Raw genomic sequence first — 19,130 nt, forward strand, 5'->3', positions numbered from 1 at the left:
ATTGCTGCCACCAGCTCTTTCCCCACTTCCCAGTACCAGGAAAATGGGGAAAGGGAACACATCCGTGTCTAGCCATTTATAGTACCACTTAGCCTTTAAATGTAGAAACCAGGGTTAATTTTCTTCCTAAATGGAATCTTCTAAATGCAGTCAAAGAATGCAAATAACAGCACCTATGGTTCATATTAAAATCCCTGTTTCTTCAATCAAGAATTCCAGCTTATTATATATGTGGAAACAGCAATGGAATACAATATATAATACACACCAAAAAGAGTAAAATGGAACATGAGAAAAGTTTGCTTTAAAACAAAAAGTTACAAAACAGAAAAGGAGGTCCACATCAAATAGTCCTGTCATTATATCCAGTGAAAGGTTTGCTACTTTAACACTACAGCAAATAAATAACGGGTCACATGGGACATCTTTTCCTTTTTCATCAATCTCCATATTTGAACTTTTACCTTTGGATCTGGCTAAAATATCAATGAAGATAATGCAAAATTCTGTCAACTTTACACATAGAAAAGCGAGAACGTTCCGAGGCTACTCCTGTACTGAGCTTGTCTTTCACAGACATGCAGATTCATCCTTGAGCTCAACCGTGCAACGCAGTCCATGGAATATGGCGTGGCTTCCCTGGCACTCACCGGGACTGCCGCTCCATGCTCTCCACCCTCAGAGCCTCCCATCTAGCGTTCAGCAGGGTCATCTGTTCCTGGACCTCAAACTCCTCTTCATCCGACAGAGTGCCCTGTGTCATCAGCTGGTTGCCCGCCTGCAGGATGCTCCCCACACTGCTCTGATGCGCAGTCAGCTCCATCATGAAAGCCTGCAATGGTACAGCATAGTGACTTGTGAGCTGCTCAGGAACAAAAAAAATCTATAGATTGCTACTACATAACCCAAATATCAATGCAGTAAAGAAAGGTAGCCTTGCAGAGTACAGATAAGGTAGATGATGGTGCAATGTTTTAAGCTCTGGAAATAGGAAACAAGCACCTGGCATAACTCCAAAGAAAAACAGATCAAGAAGAATAACGTGACATCTTACAATGCCTGCTTTTTAGAAAGCAAATGCTGATTAAGCTGCTAATAGGTAGTGAATGTGGAGTAAGAGTAAATATAATGAAAAATACCACACTCACTCCAAAGGAGCTGTTTAAGGACTATTACTACTTCTATTCTTGTCCATCCAAAATATAACCTGTCAAGTTCACACCCGTCTATATTTGTACACAAAAAAGTGCTTAACCAGAAAGAAACCTTCACATGGCGAAAATCACCACACTACAGTATAACATGTCCTCAAAATAGAAAGAAACTCCTGCTGCTTAAAAGTACGCGGGAACACTGGGCATGATATTTGCTCAATCACTTAACAAATAAAAGTAATCACTTCCTGGGAAACACTCAAAATCTAAAGATCTGGTCTACTGGTTAGTCATTCTGTTTTTAACTACAGCAATACACTCCGGGAAAAAAAAAAAAAAAAGCAGGACTATGCATTTATTTTTTGTTTGCATGGCTCTACAAAATATACAAGTTACCAGAAGGCTAAAAATCTGAAATCTAATTCTGATGCACAGTTAATCACCCACCCCGGTTTTCTAACAAAGCCCTACTTAAATATCACAAGTCCTAAAATATGCCTCGACCTTTCGGTGGAACAGAATTCAGAAAAAACAACCACTGGGGCGGGTCCCACAGTAGATAGATAGATGCAGCCACCGGGACAGACACTTACTTCATGGGTGGCAAACTGCTCTTTGACTTCTTCGACATCATCAGAAATGTCATCCTGTTCCTGGAAAGTGTCCTCCGCAGACAGCAACCAGGTCAGCACCTCCTCCAGAGCTATCTGGTAGCCATCCAGATCCATGTCAACCTCGGTGACAGTGCTAGGGGTGTCAGCTCGGGGACTCTCACGCTCTTCCGCCACTGCTGTGCTCTGAACACAAAACCAAGAAAATGCCACAAGTGTCAGGAAGACAGGAGTCACTGAGCAAAGACACAAGGTAGAGAACACGGGGCAAGCAGCCCAGTGTCTCGGGCATCAGCCCGACTCTCAGGACTGAGGCGAGCAGAGCTGTGACCAGTCGGAAAGCATTTACCACTCTAGGACAGAAAAGGGCACACAAGCGACATGCTCTCATGAGTGTCTCGTGAATCCCGGCTAGTGGCAATTCTAATATAGTTGAGGAGAAAGAAATAACCCACATGAATCACTTCTAAGCAAAAATAAATGGCTATGTACAAAGTTATAAATGCCGCAGTCCCAACTAGAGTTGCTATTTGAGTTCACCAAGGGCTAAAGCAGTTAGGAAAGTTTCACAGAAGAGCTGAAACATGGCAAACCTCAAACAATGGGTATTTTAAAAAAAAAAAAAAAAAGAGAGAAATTAGAATTCAGCTTTGACACCCCCACTCACTTAAAAGGCTTTTACTGAATTGTATTTTAACAGTCCATCTTGGACAATTAAAAACAGCCACACATCCAGCCCTAGTTTTTAAGGCAACAGCCCTTACCTTACTTGCTGATTTCTCTCTCTCTCTCTCCCTCCCTCCCTCCCTCCCTCTCCCTCTCTCTCTATCCCTCTCCCTCTCTCTCTCTCCCCCTTGCTCCTTCCCTCCTTCTCTAGCTCTTCCAAAGCAATGGAGTTTTCTTTATGTACTTTAGTATCTTATAACCAAGCCTACTGTCTCTCCTGGTCTTTTTGATTCTGTTCAGAACAAAACTTCTTTAAGACTCGCCTATAGACTGTCTCCCATTATCAACTCTCAACTACAATTTTTATGTAGAAGCTCTCACATATATATAAACGAACAGAGAATACTAAAAGTCCCAGTTGTATATTTAACAACTACTCTTCATTAATACTCACTTTCACTCTGACTTGAAATTTCCCCCAAACTCAACTGGAAAGGTGTCAAATCCACTTTTCTAGCATACTTTTTAGGGTGATCATATAATTAACCAACCAACTAGAAGATTCTTTGATAGTAACAGGGCTACAACAACACACATGAAGACTGTTCCAAACAAACCCAAAGAACTGATCACCCCATGCTTCCCACTTGAACCCTCAGGATCTTCCCATGTGACAAGCTACTCCCACCTTCCAAAGAGATGTACCCCTAAATTAGGAAGCACAGTGGTTCCCTTCCGGTCCAGCAACAGCTGCCACCCGGAAGTAAAAAGCATTTTCAAAATTAATTCTTCATTCTTCTCTTCTCTCAATACATTTTGCCTGAATAATCTCATCTCATTCCACTGGATTTAGACAACCATCTACAGCCCCTGGCATTTTACCATTTCAGTTTTAGTCTTAAACTCTCTTCCCAACTCCAAATTCCAAAATCCAACTACCCGACGTCCTCACTTCAATGTCTCACAAGCATGCCAAACCATTTCTACCACTGAACTTGCCCTTTTTCTCTAAAACTTGTTTTACCTCCCTCTCCGTGAACCTAAACTAAGTTCTCCAGCTAAAAAGAAGGAAGCCAACCTTAGTTTCTTTTTCTCACTGCCCACATTTAATATGTAATTCTCACCTTCAACATTTAGTTTTAATCCGTCTAGAGTTTTCTATCTCCAAACCACCCACATCTCTCCTCTGGGCTACAGTGGCTTGCTAATATTTGTCACCCAGACTCCTAGCTCCACAGCTCACTTCTCAGACAGCAGCCAGAAAAATCTTTTTGAAAATGTGATTGCATCACAGGACTTCCCTGCCTAAAGTCTTTCACTGCCTTCTCAGTGCTCTAAAGAAATAATTTTAATTCCTATACTAATTTACAAAAAGACTGCAATAGCAAGAAACAGGGAATGTATGTGTGTGTGGGATTGGATTCTGACAGATTAATAAGAGGAGACTTCTCTAAAGCATTCCATTTTAACAGCAGAAAAATGGAAAGCTTGGTATGCAATAGTAGGTGGAGAAGCACTTTGCAGAGGAATATGCATGTTCAAGAATTGGGGCAGGGGGCACTATGCAGTGCAAAGACAAGCTGGGTCTTGCAAGAAAAGGGCTTTAATTGCTATAAAGGCTGGAAAAGAAAGAAAACACAAAAGCATTTTGGTGGGGGCATCAAACGAATCATGAAAATGAAATACAGGAGTTAAAATAAATGAATCAATGAGCAGAGTTGGAAAAGGACAATTAAGGGACAGATGGTGCCAAGACAGAAAAGAGAAATGGAGTTAATTTCTAGACCTAAAATCCTGGAACTGCAGAGCTAGAGCAACTCTGAAGACAGCTTAGGACCAACCTCTACACTGTAACAAGCACAGCGGGAACTTGGCAGGTCAGTGCCCAGCTGGTTCCCCTACACAGGCACCAGCATCTTGAGGCCTGGGATGAAAGCTATAACCCACATGCAGACATTCAGAGGTACTGATTAAAATGCTGGAAGAGACTTCCAACCGGCAGGTATCCTATCGAGAGAGGAATGCAGAAAGTATTCACCAAGTACCCAGTGCATGTTTGCAGAAAGGAGACAATCAGAGAGCAAGGCTGGCCAGTCGCTGGCACTGGCGAGTAGAGGATGGGAAACCGTGTCAAAAGAGTAGGTGGTTAAAACTTAATCTCCTTTCATTTTTGCAAATTCAACTTCCAAGATACTAAAAAAAGCATGTAAATGAAGAGGTTAGTGCTAAAACACTTGCTCTTAAGAAATCAGTTAAATGAGAAGCCATTCTTTATTCTACACCCTCAAAAGGTAAATGAAGTCTCCTTCCCTATTAAGAGAGAATAGCCTTAATTGTAAGAGCTAAAATGTCCTGCCTTTCTAACAAAAAGAATCCTAATCCAATAAAGAATTCTACAAAGCAAATGGCAACCCCAGGTTATAGTAGCCCTTTAAAAAGGTGCATCATTACTGCAGAACAGTAACTGCATTATTAGAAGCAAACGTAGTCAATGATAGGAAGTTAAGGCTTCCTCAACATCACTGCATTTTTAAAACAGCTAAAAAAGAAACATCCAGCCCTATTTCTCATCTTTTTGTTTTGTTTTTTTTCTCATTAAGATTTTCTGTCTTCTTCTAAAAATCAGATCATTTTTTTGAAATGGGAAAAAAATAAGAAGGATTGGTGCCTACAATCTGAAGAAAATCTACAATATTAAGTTCTGGAATCTCAGGATGGGAAGCTACGCCAATTGGCATGATTGTTCTTCATGTGGGAATTAAGTAACTTGGGGGGGGGGTGCTGGGGATTAAACCCACAGCCCTCACACTAAGCCCAGGCCTTCTTTTACCTTTTCTTTTGAGACAGCATCTCACTGTCACTAAATTGCCTCAGCAGGGCTCCAACTTTCTTTCAATCCCCTGCCTCTTCCCCCAGAGTACTGAGACTAGAGGTATAAAACAACACTTCTAGTTTTAAGTAACATTTTTTTAAAGAATTTGTTGAATGAGAACGGCAAAACAAATTGAAAGGAAAAATTATAATGATGATAGCTGATGCTTATTGAGTATTTATTCATTTTAGCAATTCATTATCAATTAGGTGGTTTTAACCACAAGGGCTCAAAAGTTAAGCAGCTGATCCCAAAGAAGGAGCAACAGGATGAGATTTAAACTCCAGAGCCCATGCTGTCTGAATCTGCAAAATACATTTTTTATAATTTTGAAATCCATATGTATCTCTTGGTTACTGGGTTGCTAAAATGTTGGACTAAGTGACTTCCAAGGTCTGATCCAACATAAAAGCCTCTCATTTAATGAATTAAGAAGACTGATTTAGACTCAAACAGAAAAGGGGCTGGGGATTTAGCTCAGTGGTTCAGCCACCTGACTTGCAAGTGCAAGGTCCTGAGTACAATCCCCAGTACCAAAACAACAACAACAACAACAACAACAACAACAAATAGACTCAAACAGAGATAAATGTGAATTGATTCAAGGTAAGAAAGTGAAGGAAAAAAATTATTATTTTACTTATATCTCCTAGGAAAAAAATCATTTATATTCTGACAAATAAAACCTTTATAAGACCTTTTATTTTAAAGAAAACCTTGACCAGGGATTTAGCTCAGTGGTTTGGTGGCGGGCTTTGCAAGTGTAAGGACCCGAGTTCAATCCCCGGTACCAAAAAAAATAAAAAAACCTTGACAAGTAGTTTAGCCTAGACTGCTCATAATGAAAAAATAAATAAACCTTATATGTTGATAAACCTTGGGAGAATATAACAGGAACAATTCTTTATTAATGGCCCCCTCCCCCTCAAAAAAGAGGCTGACATGGACAAAGCCACCTTCATTAAATACTAGTTTCCCACTTAATAACGTCAGCTGAGTCACGTTTTCTACTGCACGCATGTGACACTGTGCTGACTGAAAACTGCACGTGGGTGTTGACTGGTATCCACGAGAAACCAAAGGTGCCAAGTCAAACATGTTAATAAAAATGTGCCGGTACCTGTATATTAATGTCTTCCTCTTCACAGTCTTTCTTATATCTCCGGGGGAGCGTCTCTACCTCTCGGATGGCATCTATTGTGACTTGCTGAGGTAGCACCTCAAACAAAGATGTTAAATACATAATAATGGATTTCTTGTCAGGGAGCTGAACGGCAACATCTGAAAGTGAAAGAAAGTAAATTAGATGTCCAAAATACAGGAATTGCTCAATATTAGGTATAAAATAGCTCTCCTCACTACACACAATACTTCACGTACAATCTTTGCCACACATGTCTCGGTACATTGCTTTTTCATGTCATGACATAGGAGGCAAGAGCCAAGAACACTACTTACTTTCATTCAGTCTCCCATCTCTTAAAAATCTTCCCTAGAAGCTTCCTCACAGTGCTCAAAAGTAAGCTACCAGGTTACCACTGAAAATGATATAAGACTTCATTCATACTATGAAAATAAGTCTAGAGTTCAATCGTATGACCGCTGTAAGGTCCTTATGTTATAGGCAAGATCATATACAATGCATTTTTCACCTTTCTTTTTTTTTTGGTACCAGGGATTGAACTAGGGTCCTTGCACTTGCAAGGCAGGCCACCGAACCACTGAGTTAAATCGCCGGCTACAATGCTTTTTTATAAACTAAAACAAACACTGATTTTTAAGATAATAATTTTTCTAAAATTTTAAATCTTCCTTGATATAGAATAGTTATTATCAATGAAATATTAAATTTATGCCCAAAGGATATTCCAAATTGTTGGCACAAAAGTATTTCTGATTCGTCTGTGGAAAATGGCTTATATCTCCAAAAAAGGGGGGTACTCAACTCTCATAATTCATTCTGAAAACAAAAAAATCTGTATTGCTTTTCAAAAGTTCAAAATTGTACCATAAAAATGAAGGTTGAAAATAAAATGAACAGTACCTTCAGGATCTAACAGTTTTTCAATTCCCAAATAAGTCTGAGCTTTGTTGAAGGCATGCTCAAGTCTCTCGACTGGGGACATTTTGACAACTCTATCCCAGCTGAAGAGATCAGGTCTGAAATCACCATGGAGATAAAATCAAATGAAGATAGAATGTTGTGGAAACAAAGTAGGCATTGTTAGAAGCTAAAACACTTCCATTTGAAAATTTTTTTAATTCTCACCTTTCTTAAAAATTTAAATCTCTTATATCCCAAAGTTTTATCAAGTATTATATAGCACTTGAAGATAAATTACAACTATAAAAATAACAGATAACACATTCTAAGGTTTTTGTATTAAATATTGTTGTCAAGATTTCTGGGGTAACCACTGAAAGACTTAAGTATGTAGTATTTGCCAAGCAGAATAAAAAAAGGAGTTGGGGAAACCCATTGATACAAAAGAAGACAAGAAAGAAAGACAATGTTTAAAATGTAAAAGAAATAAGCTCAAACTAACTGGTAGAAATAAATCTAAATATATCGATTATCACAATCAATATTAATGGTCAAAATTCTCCAAATAAGTGAACGAAACAGAATATCCAGCTCTAATTTTTCCATAGGATATTCTCAAAAGGCCTTGAAATTTCTCTTACTATTGTCCCCTTCCATGCTACTACTGTTTATCTTGATTTTCTTTTAATCCTACAATCTAGATACTATTGTTGCTTTAACAACACAACAGTTGATTGTTGTCTTTGCACTGTCCATTCTTATAGTATCTTAGAACCACCTCCCACCCTTTTTCCTAGTTCAGTGGTGCCTTAATTCTTTCTATAGTTCTGGTGGCAAACCAAATTGAAGAACTCAATCGAATTTTCCCATAAGGTCAACCTTGAACCTAACCACTGAATTTGACTCCATTCTTGTCCAACTCGATCTAATACCAGAATTATGGAAAAAATTAAGTTCATGAACCAAGGCGGTACTCTTCCTCCTTGACTTCATCCTTCATTATTCTGCCACTCAGTTCACAGCAGTCCCTGGTCTGCCAAAAGCCAGGTGCCTCCAATTTTCTTGCCTCATGGATTTGTCTTCAGTATGTTCACCATCTCTATGTTTTACTGTTTATATTTTCAGTTTTTAAAATTATCATCTGTCTCCCTCTTTTGGAACATAGCTCCAAGAGGCCTGGGATTTCTGCCTATTATGTTCTCTCCTGTATACCTAGTGTCTAGCACATATATTTGTTCAATCAATTAACAAACAAGATATTTTTATTAAATTCAACATTTTCTTGATAAAATCTCTTAACCACATGGGAGCTGAGGGCAAAAACCTCCTTAGATTATTAAAGGAAGATGCACGTAAGGTTTTTAGCCTCCTAAAAAGTATATTTAAAAACCTACAGGAAATATCATTCTTATGGTAAAATATTAAAAGTACTGCCTTTGTTTTTAAGAATAAAACATTCTGCTCACTCTCATCAATTCAAATCAACCCTGTGTTACAGGACAAACACAAAGCTACACCAAAAAGAGGTGGGGGTGGAGAAAGAAGGGAAGGAAGGAAAGAAGGGAAAAACGGAGGGAGGGAAGAAAGGGGGGACCTCTTCCATAATACACATAATTTAATATTTCCAGATGTAAAACAGAGAAAAGTCTAGTTTTTTATATAGCAGCCAAGAACAAACAGGAAATGAAACTTGAGAAAACTAGTGATTTAAAATTGCAATAGTACATAACAAATTTTGCCATTGGCATTTAAATTCCTGATCCATGCAGAAATCATGCTTTGGGTATGGCGAGGTAACAATCCAATGCCCTTATTTACATATGGATAACCAGCTGTTCTATACAGTCTATAAATCTGCAATAATCAGTAGTTTTTTTAAACTACATTATTCTCCACGATGGAGCTATTTCAGAATCTTTATTCTATTAAGATGATCCACATGAAACTACCCTTCTTATTCAACAAAATCTGTTACTGTATTTATTTGTTTGTGTATCTATTTATAATACTAAATACTCTTAAAATAGCCAGAGTTCTAGTTTCTTTTTGCAAAATACTTCAGCCTGGTTCTTCTTGAGGACTGCACTGGATATTCTTGGGCAATTGGTCTTTACGTATAAATCAGAATCTGTTTACAAGTTCATCGGAAAAAATGTGTGGCCATTTTTAATTAGATTGCACTATATAGAGTCTTGGGCTGCAAGAATAAACGCTAACACAATTCTCTGTACATATTAATGGTTAATGTTGAATGAGTGGGATTAAACTATGTGTGTTATTTTTATATTTCTTATCATAAATACGTAACGAAATCATGGGCTCTTGCACTGCGGCATTTAAATCCTAAAGCAATAAACACTCGAGTAGTTTTCCACTCCGCTTAATGTTTCGAGAGAGCATGGGCAGAAAGGAGAGCCTGGGGAAGGAGATTTGGGGAGGGAGAGCAGAAAAGAAGCAGAGAGGAGATGCACATCTCTGAGACCCTCTTCTAAGCCCAGCAAGGCCTCACTTGTGCCGGTGGAGCACGGCGTTGAAGGCCAGTCCATCGGCCCAACTGGTGGTAAAGTTGAGGACGTTGACAGGGCTGTAGGGCCGCGTGGTCTGCCGCACCCAGCTCAGCAGGATCTTCTCACTGTTGGTCTGCTGCAGGTCGGACATGACGTCCTTCATGACGTCTTTCACCTGTGTAGAGAGACGCAGAGTCCATAACCTAACAGCCTCTTGGGTCGCATCCATAAGTAAGGAATGTTACCCTCATTAACTACTGTGGATCGGGGAATACACATTCACTGTACTTCCAGTTTTGTTCTGTAAACATTGGAAAGATACATGTTTAGTGTTTACTTGTGGATACTCAGATGTGGAGGTGGTTTTTATTGTACTTTTATACACGAATGAGTTTCCTGTATCTTTTTCTTGTTTTGGTTTTTGGTTGTTGTTTTTGTTTTTTTTTTTAAGACAGGGTCTCACTACATAGTTGAGACTGACTTGGAACTCACTATGTAGCCCAGGCTGGTCTCGAACTCACAGCAATCCTCCTGCCTCAGCTTCCCGAGTTCTGGGATTACAGGCGTGCACCACCAGGCTGGCTGCATTTCCTGTATCTTAAACGATATGCATACTATGTTTGATTACAATGAACATAACTTTCATGTTCACATAAAAGCCATGTTTTATGCTGTAACGCAATCTCAGCACTCTGAGAAGCTGAGACTGGAAGATTACAAGTTCAAATCCTGCCTGAGCAACTGAGTAAGACCCTGTCTCAAAATTTTTTTAAAAAATTTAAAAAAAAAATTTTTTTCACACTGGGATCGAGCTTAGGACCTCGCAATTCCAAGGCAGGCAAGGTGCCACTGAGCTAAATCCCCAACTAAGATAGAATTTTAAAAGGGGGCTGAGGATGTAGCTTAGTAGTAGAGTGACCCTAGCTTGGAACCCCAACCCCACACACTTAAAAAAGTCATATTTTATTAATTTTACTTACAAAGCCACTTACATTAAAAAAATTTTTTTCTTTTCTACAAAAATTAAAAAGGAAGTACTTTTTAGTGACTACAAAATCAAAGAATGAAATATCTTTCCTATTAGCAATAACGATGACACTCTAGAATTAACATTTTATATTATTATTCTAAAATGTTTGAAGTCAGGTCCCAAAGAATGATGCAAACCTATCAAAAGGACCCAGAACCAAATAAAGAGCACATGGGTCAAATCTAGAACCACTTCAACATCAAAGTGAAGAGTTCTAGTAGGGAGATTTTAGTACTATGCAAAACTTCACGATGCACCCACTGGTACATAAAAAAAAAATGAAGGAATGGATAGATGACAGGCGAAAAAAGAAAGCTCTTCTTTACAAGTTGAAAGCCAATGCAGAAATGTGAAAGGAATAGCAAAATTAGACATTCACTCTGCAAAGCATCTAAATCATAACTGATCCAGGTAAGAATTATGAACGGCTGCTAAGACTAATGGATAAAAGCTGGATAAACAGCTCAGTATTTACAGTCTCCAAGTAGACTCCCACAAAACATGATTTAATGACAAAATGTAGTCGTGGTACAGTCAAGAAAGTCAGCAGACACCATCACTTTCCACACACTGCTGGAAAAGCTAGCATGGGCCATGTGGGTCCCTGCCCTGGTGCACTGAGAAAAACTCAGTATCAGTTTGATATCAATAGCACCTCCGCCAAAACAACCTGAATCTGAAAACAGGGGAACATAAGTCAAGCCCCTTGGAGGGGTGGTCTACAAAACAGCTCCCAGTGCTCTTTGAAAAATCGGTATCATGAAATATAAAGGACTCAGAAACTGTTCTAGATTAAAGATTAAAGAGATGCGACAAATGTAACACATGACCCTGGAGGGGTTTTGGGGCATATTATTAGGACAATTCAGAAAATCTCCACGAGCTATGTAATCATATATCTATTCTTTCAATGATACTTCCTTGATTTTAATAATTATATATTGCTTTAGTATGTAACATTATTTATAGAATAATACAGAATTAGAAATATTAGCAAACATTTTATACTGATATTATATCATGGCAATGTAAAGGAGTTCCTGGGTTTTAAAAGAATGCTGTTTTTAGAAAATACACATGGAAGTATTCAGGGAGGAAAAGAATGAGCACAAGAAATACAGGCAACTTAACATTTGGGGAATCTGAATGCAGGATGTTTGGGAATTCTTTGAACTAGTTATTCTTGAAACTTTTCTGTAAATCTGAAATGATGTCAATTTTCTAAATTCAATATTTTAAAAGACATATTTTATTCTCCTATGCCAAGAAAATAGAGCAAGTTGTCAGTCTCTTCCTCCCCCAAAATCCGTATGCTGAAGTTCTAATCCCCAGTATCTCACAGAATGGAACCCTGCTTGGAAATAGTTCCCTGCAGATGTAAGGAGAATGGGGTCACCCTGTTGTCCTTACGAAAGGGTTATTATGGATAGATGAGCTAGGTAGAAATATTATAGGCAGTCAGATAGGGCTAAGTCCTCGAGAGGGCCAGGACAAAGGTGAAACACACCACAGCCGCACATCGGCAGAAAACCAGGCCTCAAGATGGAGACAAGATGACCAGACCCACATACTCCTTCAGAGAACTGGGCTTAGTGAAGTATAGATAGGCATCGACCACCCCGGGGATGACCACAGGCCTCTAGATCCACCATCTTCTAGGAGAACCCTTGTTTTTTTTATCCATGCTTACTATGCGACCTGTTTCCCAACTGGACCACCATTACCTAAGTGACTGTACTTGTAACCTTACTGGAGGTTCATGGCTGTGGCCCACGCTGTACTTAAGTGGCTTTCACCCTATAGAACTTCTCTGTCTCAGTCGGGACCCCTTCTGCCCCTCAGGAGTTTTCCGATCAATAAATATCTTCCTACTTTTAACCTCCGTCATTCCTAGGACTCATTCTTTGATTTCTAGAGAGCAAGAGCTCAGTGTGTCACACAGTTAACAGGTTGGGAGATATAATATTTCATATTTCATGTTTCCGTGACAAGGAGACATCAGGTCACAGACACACAGACACAGAGAACATCAGGTGAAGACCGAGGTACTTTGTCACGGCAGCTCTAGCAAAGTACTACACAAACAATGCATTTTCAAGTCCTACGAGAAGTGACTGGAGACTTCCTCACCTGCCAGTGCAGAATGATGCTCCAAAGTAGTCCCAAGGTCAGTTTGTGATTCCCGTCTACTATGTCCGTTCCTCCTATGTTCACTAATTCCACCTATCGAAACGAAAACATAACTGTGAGGATGATGTCCTGACAAAACTCTGTTTTTTGACTTAGCACATTTGCACAGCAATATAAATGAGAGGTAAGAGAAATCTCACTTTAGAGAACAAAGTAAATGTAAATCTCACAACTGTTATTTACACACTCAACCAGTAAAACCATCAGGAAAAGCACACATGCATTCCTTCACTCGTAGAAAAGGTCCAATACTTCTCACAAGGATCCACTGACACCAACGTGCACAGCAGGTGACAGGTGGCTGGTTTCCCAATAAACAGGGCTGATGGCAACACAGAACCCCACGGTCACTTTGCAAGCTTACGTTGTTCTGATGTAAAACCTGTAGCACTCTGTTGACGTTATTTAAGGCATGTACCCTTGTGGAGCCACGTTCCTTTGTCTGGAAAATAAAACACAAAGCAAATAAGACCCATTGTCCTTCCGTGTGAGTGACAGATGCTGACACTGAAATGAACACAGAACACAGCTTGGTACACAGAGTTCAGTTCACCACCCTGGACCTAGTGAGTATACAATGCAAGTTCCCCTACTAACAACAGCATAAGGTACTTGTTGCCCAACCTGCCTTCGCACTGGGACATCCTGGGTAGCTCCAAAAACAATAATGGTTGTGTCCTATCTCCCACCCTACCAAAGACCATGACTTCAAGGTGTGAGAAGAAGTTTTAAAAGATTCCCTGGTGAGTCAATATGCATACAAATTTGGGAATCAATGCTCAGGACAAAAGCTTCTTTTACCTAAACTGGCCAGGCTGCAGGAAGATTCAGAAGAAGTTGTGTCCCCTTTGGAGGATTCCAGTCTCAGCTGGCATTACGAGGGCCCAGCTGGAAGGCAGGAATTCCCCACCTGAGGCCAGGATTGAGGCAGCTCCCTTCCATCTCACTTGCCAGGGAATCTTATTGGGAGGAGCCACCAGCCTCTCCTGCTGGTGTGCAGTCACCACCTGTCTGCAGAAGGCAGTGTAGCACCACACACGTGGGCAAGAAGGAACTCATCTTCAAGAGACCATCTCTCTGCTCCTTTACAGTAATTTGGCCTCTAGTACCAAAGGCTGTATGCATAAAGCACATCCTCCTTGTTAGCAGAGTTATTTCCCTGGATGAATGCAGAAGCATACTTAAAGTAATAAAGTTGGATTTGACAAACAAGCACAAAGGTCGCACTGAAAATCTGAGTAAAGACAAATGCCACCGTTTCTAGCCATTGGTTCTTTAAGTATTAAATAACAACTGGTTGTCTCTACACTCACTACCATTCTAAAAAGTATGGCTTCTCGACAAATCTTTCTTTTTTTTCTCATTACCAGGGATCGAACTCAGGACCCTGTGCTTGCAAGAGAGTTGCAGCACCACTGAGCTGAGTCACCAGCCCTAAATCTATCCTTTTTTCTTTTGGTACCAGGGATTGAACTGAGGTCCTTGTGCTTGTAAGGCAGGTGCCGGAACTACTGAGCTAAATCCCTGACCCTATCTATCCTTTTTTGGCATTCCCAACCAGGACAATCTCTGAGAAACAGACATTCAATTTTATCTATGATGAAATTCGGGCTCTCAAGAAAGCCTAAATGCTGCTCTGTCCCACCTTTACTTAAATCATTTTTCTAATGTTCTTCGTTCAACCTTTAACAGTCTAAGTGACCCACAGTGGTCTCCAGGGAACATACGACCAGAGACCCTTAGCCTCGTCCACAGAGATAGCTTCTCACCAGTGACGTCCCTAGGAGGCCTTCCAGAAGATCCAGTAGCTTCCTGCCATCTTGGAGGTCAGTGAACATATCATTGATGGGTGGCTTCCCACTCTATGAAAGAAAAACAAAACATAGGTCGCATCTGCAGCAGAAATCCTGTACTCTCCGTACTCGGCATATAAATTAGTGGTTTCACTTTTTCAATTAAAAAGCTCTGGATCATCTGCAAATGATTCCAGTTTGCCTTGTATAGAAAGAACAAGTAATAACAGAACTCTGAAATGTCATAATGAGCCAATTGAGCTGAAAGACATAAATTGCACTATTTCTTAGAGAGGGAACAGATAAAGCTGTGGTTATGCCACTCACGTGCCTGAACTCTGGCATAAGCTCATGAGAAAGGAATGATAAGAAGAAATGTTAAAAATGTCACAAAGGCCCAACCCCTGGGTGCTAGGCCCACTAAGAACTGGGCATTCCAAGCCATCACCACATTTCACCCTCAGGGCGGGACATCTTTCAGCATTTCCGTGACAGGAGGAGGTGATTTCATCAAGCTCAGCTCTCAAGTGACAAGTCTCTTCTACTGCTCAGCAATTTCTTAACTTTGGGCTGCGTCTGAGTCGAGCTCCCGGCGAGTATTTGGATGGAGAAAGCTCACGGAATCCCTAAACTCCTATCCCTGATTGGTAAACACCATAATTTCCATTAACACCCTCAGTCTAGTGTCTGATACCAGAAAAGCTCACTCCCTCTGCTAGAAGTCTGGCGAGTCCTGGTCTTCCTGTCACAGGAAGGGTTGATGGTAATAATGTGATTATTGTTCAGAAAATCAGAGAGCCTAGATTTTAAGCGATTTGACCACGAATTTGCCTGCTGAACATGGCTCAGCCAGCTAACCCCCTCTAACATTAGTAGTTGTAAACATCAAGTAATGTTCTGTCCTGTGACGATGTCCTGAAAGGTATAAAGCTCAGTGTAACAAGTGCTGTATTATCTTGCATCAAATTTTCCCCTTCTTTTACAAAATCTCCAGAGATTAATGCCTAGTTACTGCAAACGATACAGACATGTTAGGATCATAAATATACTGTCTCAATATCTCACTTTAAAAAATATATACACATTAGTCACAGAGAAAAACTGTACTCTGAGCTTGAGATAGCTAAAACTTATTAGCATTATTCCTTTTTTTCAGTATTTTATCAGCACCTGTTTGCATCATATAATGACGGCATTCCTTATGGGAAGTTGGTCCACGTACATAACACATCTTCATTCTTTTCTCATCCCTTCCGTCCTTCCCTCTCTTGATCTCCTTACCATGCTAACACAATCTATCTCCCTACTTTCTATTATCTATCTTTTAATTTGCTCTACATTTGCATTTTGGGTTTCTCATGTAAGAGAAACCATTTGGTATTTAAGCTTGTGCGTCTGATGCATTTCCTATAACATTACGGTGTCGAGGTGCATCCATTTTTCTGCAAAGGACTCCAGTGCATCTTTCTTTATGGGAAAGCACTACCCCTCGGTGATACTACCTTCTCTGAATCCAGTCATCTGTTGGTGAACAGGTAGGCAGGCTGCTTCCAAGATTTAGCTATTATGAATTGTGCTGCTGTAAACGTGTGTATGCATATGTCACTGTAATATGAATCTTTGACTCTTTCTGGAAGATACCTGGAAAGGGAACAGCTAAGTCAAGTGGGATTTCTAGTTTCAGTTGTTTGAGGAATCGCCACACCGATCTCCATAGGGCTGCACCGGTTTGCATTCCCACTAACACACAAGGTTCCTTTCCCCACACACACAGCCTCACCAGCATTTGCCATTATTTCATTTACTGACGATGCCCACTCTTTCCAGAGTGAAATGGTATCTCAGTGTTGTTTTAATTAGCATCACTATGCCGGGAACAGCGTTGGACATTTTTTAATGTATTTACTGGCCATTTGTACTTCTGAGAAATGCCTATTAATTTCAGTTGCTAGTCTGTTGATGGCATCTTCAAGTTGGGGTGTCTAGTTTGTTTGTTTGTTTGTTTGTTTTTAATTATCTGAATATTCTAGACATTAGTCCTCTATTTGAGAAATAGCTGGCAAGAAATATTTTTCTCATTGTGTAGGTTGTCTCTTCACTCTGTTAGTTGTTTCCCCTGCTGTACAGAAACTTTTTTGGGGGGGGTACTGGGGATGCAGAAACTTTTAAATTTGATGTGATCCCATCTGGTGATCCCTGGCACTATTTCTTATGCCCCTGGGGTTCTGCTGAGAAAGTCCTCAAGTACACCTATATCTTCAAGAGTTATACCTATTTCATCTTCCAGCAGATTAAGGGTCTCTTTTAACATTTAGATCTTTGATCCATTTTTATTTTAGTTTAGTGCATGGTGAGACACATGAGTCTAGGTTCAGTCTCCTGCATGGGGATAGTCTGGTTTCCCTGAAACATTTACTAAAGAGGCTATCTCTCCTCCAGTGTATGTGTTTGGCCTTCTGGCAAAGATCAAGTAGCTGAATGTGCTGTTGTTGTTTCTGCATCAATTTTTTTGTTCCACTGATCCACACGCCTGCTGTTGTGCCCGTACCATGCTGGTTTTATCACAGTAGCTTTAGTAACACCACTTCAAATCCAGGATTGTGATGCCCCCCACTTTGCTCTTGTTACCCAGGACTGCTTTTGCTACTTTGGATCTCTTCCTGTTGCATATGCATTTTAGGACTGTTTTCTCTAGTCTTGTGATGAATGCTGTTGGTATTTTCTATTGGGATTGCATTAAATCTGTGTATCAGTTTAGGAAGTATGGCCATTTTGACTACACTGATTCTAAATACCATGAACAAGAATATTTTTCCATTTTCTAATGTCCCCTTCCATCTCCTTCTCCAGAGTACTGTAGTGTTCACTGTAGAGGTTTTTATTACCCCCTTCTGCTCCCCTCCTGATTACTTACCCATTTCTAAATAACTGTAACAGTCAACTAGTAATTTTTACAAACGTGCCTTTTCCCTAGTTCATCAACTCTACAAGGGGAGAAGTATGGAAAGCTTATCACCACATAATCAGTACGGAATAATCTGGGGCTTATTTGTATCTGAAACAAAGCTGATATTCTATTCTAAACTGTCACCGCGCTGGGCAGCTGCAGTGTTGGCAACACAGATGATCGCCATCAATTTCAGTAACGAACACTTCTGCATGGCACAGAAGCCACATTCCAGAGGCTCCCGGAAGCTGAGCCAGGGAAGTTTCCCATACACTGAAGGCTCCCTAATTGCTATCAGTGAGGACAAAGGGCCAACCTGGTCCTCATCAACTACCTGCCTCTAATCCTCCTCTCCCACAACCAACTGCAAGACAGCATAGAATAAAATAAATGCAAAGATTTTTCCACATTACAAATAATTATGACTGTCTGCCAGCAAACTTATCTGTAGACAACAAGCCCTTCACTAGCCACGGAACTTGGCCAAAGTTACATGGCCTTTCTGCATCTGTGTGTTCATCTGTTAAAAACTTAGATGGCAGCAGGGAAGTACAAATCAAAACTACATTGAGGTTCCATCTCATTCAATCAGAATGGAATCGTCAAGAATACAAAAAATGAGCTGGACTGGGGATGTAGCTCAGTGGCAGAGCACTTGCCTAACATGAGCAAGGCCCTAGGGTTAATCTCCAGTATTGCTGCTGCTGTTAATAATAATAATGATAATAAAACCAGCCTAGGCCAAACAGCATATAATAATATAATAATAATAACAGCAACAACCACCACCAGGCCTGCAAAGTACCAAATGGTACTGATATAAATAGTGATTTGCAGTTTTGTGCACTAAGAAGGGGTCAGAAAAAAACATTTTATAAAGGAACACAGTGTATCACTTGGGCTTTGTTGGCCATGTGGCCTCTTGAAACTCCTGACGCCTGTTGTGATAACATGAAAGCAGCCACAGATAATATATAAATGAATGAGCCAACTGGAAGAGCAGCTATGTTCCAATAAAACTTTCTCTCATGGATACTAGAATTTGAATCTCAAATAATTTCTGTATGTCACAAAAATTACTATTTTTTTATCTTTTGTAATCATCTAAAATTGTAAAAAAAATTTAACTCACAAATAATTTCTGTATGTCACAAAAAAGTACTATTCTTTTTTATCTTTTGTAATCATCTAAAATTGTAAAAAATTTTTAACTCACAAGCCATACAAAAAGAGTCAACTGAATAGTGAAACCATCTTAAATAATAATAGCAAAAAATTAATGTGTATCAGCTATGTTCTAAGAGATTTATAGATAT

The 19,130-nt window shown here is 39.8% G+C and overlaps 1 protein-coding gene across 4 annotated transcripts in view; it reads right to left on the reverse strand.

Moving 5' to 3' along the window:
* The window catches only part of Utrn (utrophin), a 479,533-nt gene that overhangs the window by 347,519 nt on the left and 112,884 nt on the right, over positions 1–19,130 (reverse strand). For all 4 annotated transcript variants that reach the window (XM_010626629.1, XM_010626631.2, XM_010626630.2 and 1 more), the window contains 8 exons: positions 14,844–14,936; positions 13,439–13,516; positions 13,015–13,107; positions 9,857–10,029; positions 7,348–7,463; positions 6,424–6,584; positions 1,748–1,951; positions 651–832 (listed from right to left, as the gene is read on the reverse strand). In XM_010626629.1, the coding sequence (XP_010624931.1) occupies positions 651–832; positions 1,748–1,951; positions 6,424–6,584; positions 7,348–7,463; positions 9,857–10,029; positions 13,015–13,107; positions 13,439–13,516; positions 14,844–14,936 (1,100 nt within the window). The remainder of the gene's footprint in view (positions 1–650; positions 833–1,747; positions 1,952–6,423; positions 6,585–7,347; positions 7,464–9,856; positions 10,030–13,014; positions 13,108–13,438; positions 13,517–14,843; positions 14,937–19,130) is intronic.

Source organism: Fukomys damarensis, unplaced genomic scaffold (genome assembly GCF_012274545.1).
Source record: "Fukomys damarensis isolate Sample0158 unplaced genomic scaffold, DMR_v1.0_HiC HiC_scaffold_14, whole genome shotgun sequence".
Lineage (NCBI taxonomy): Eukaryota > Metazoa > Chordata > Mammalia > Rodentia > Bathyergidae > Fukomys > Fukomys damarensis.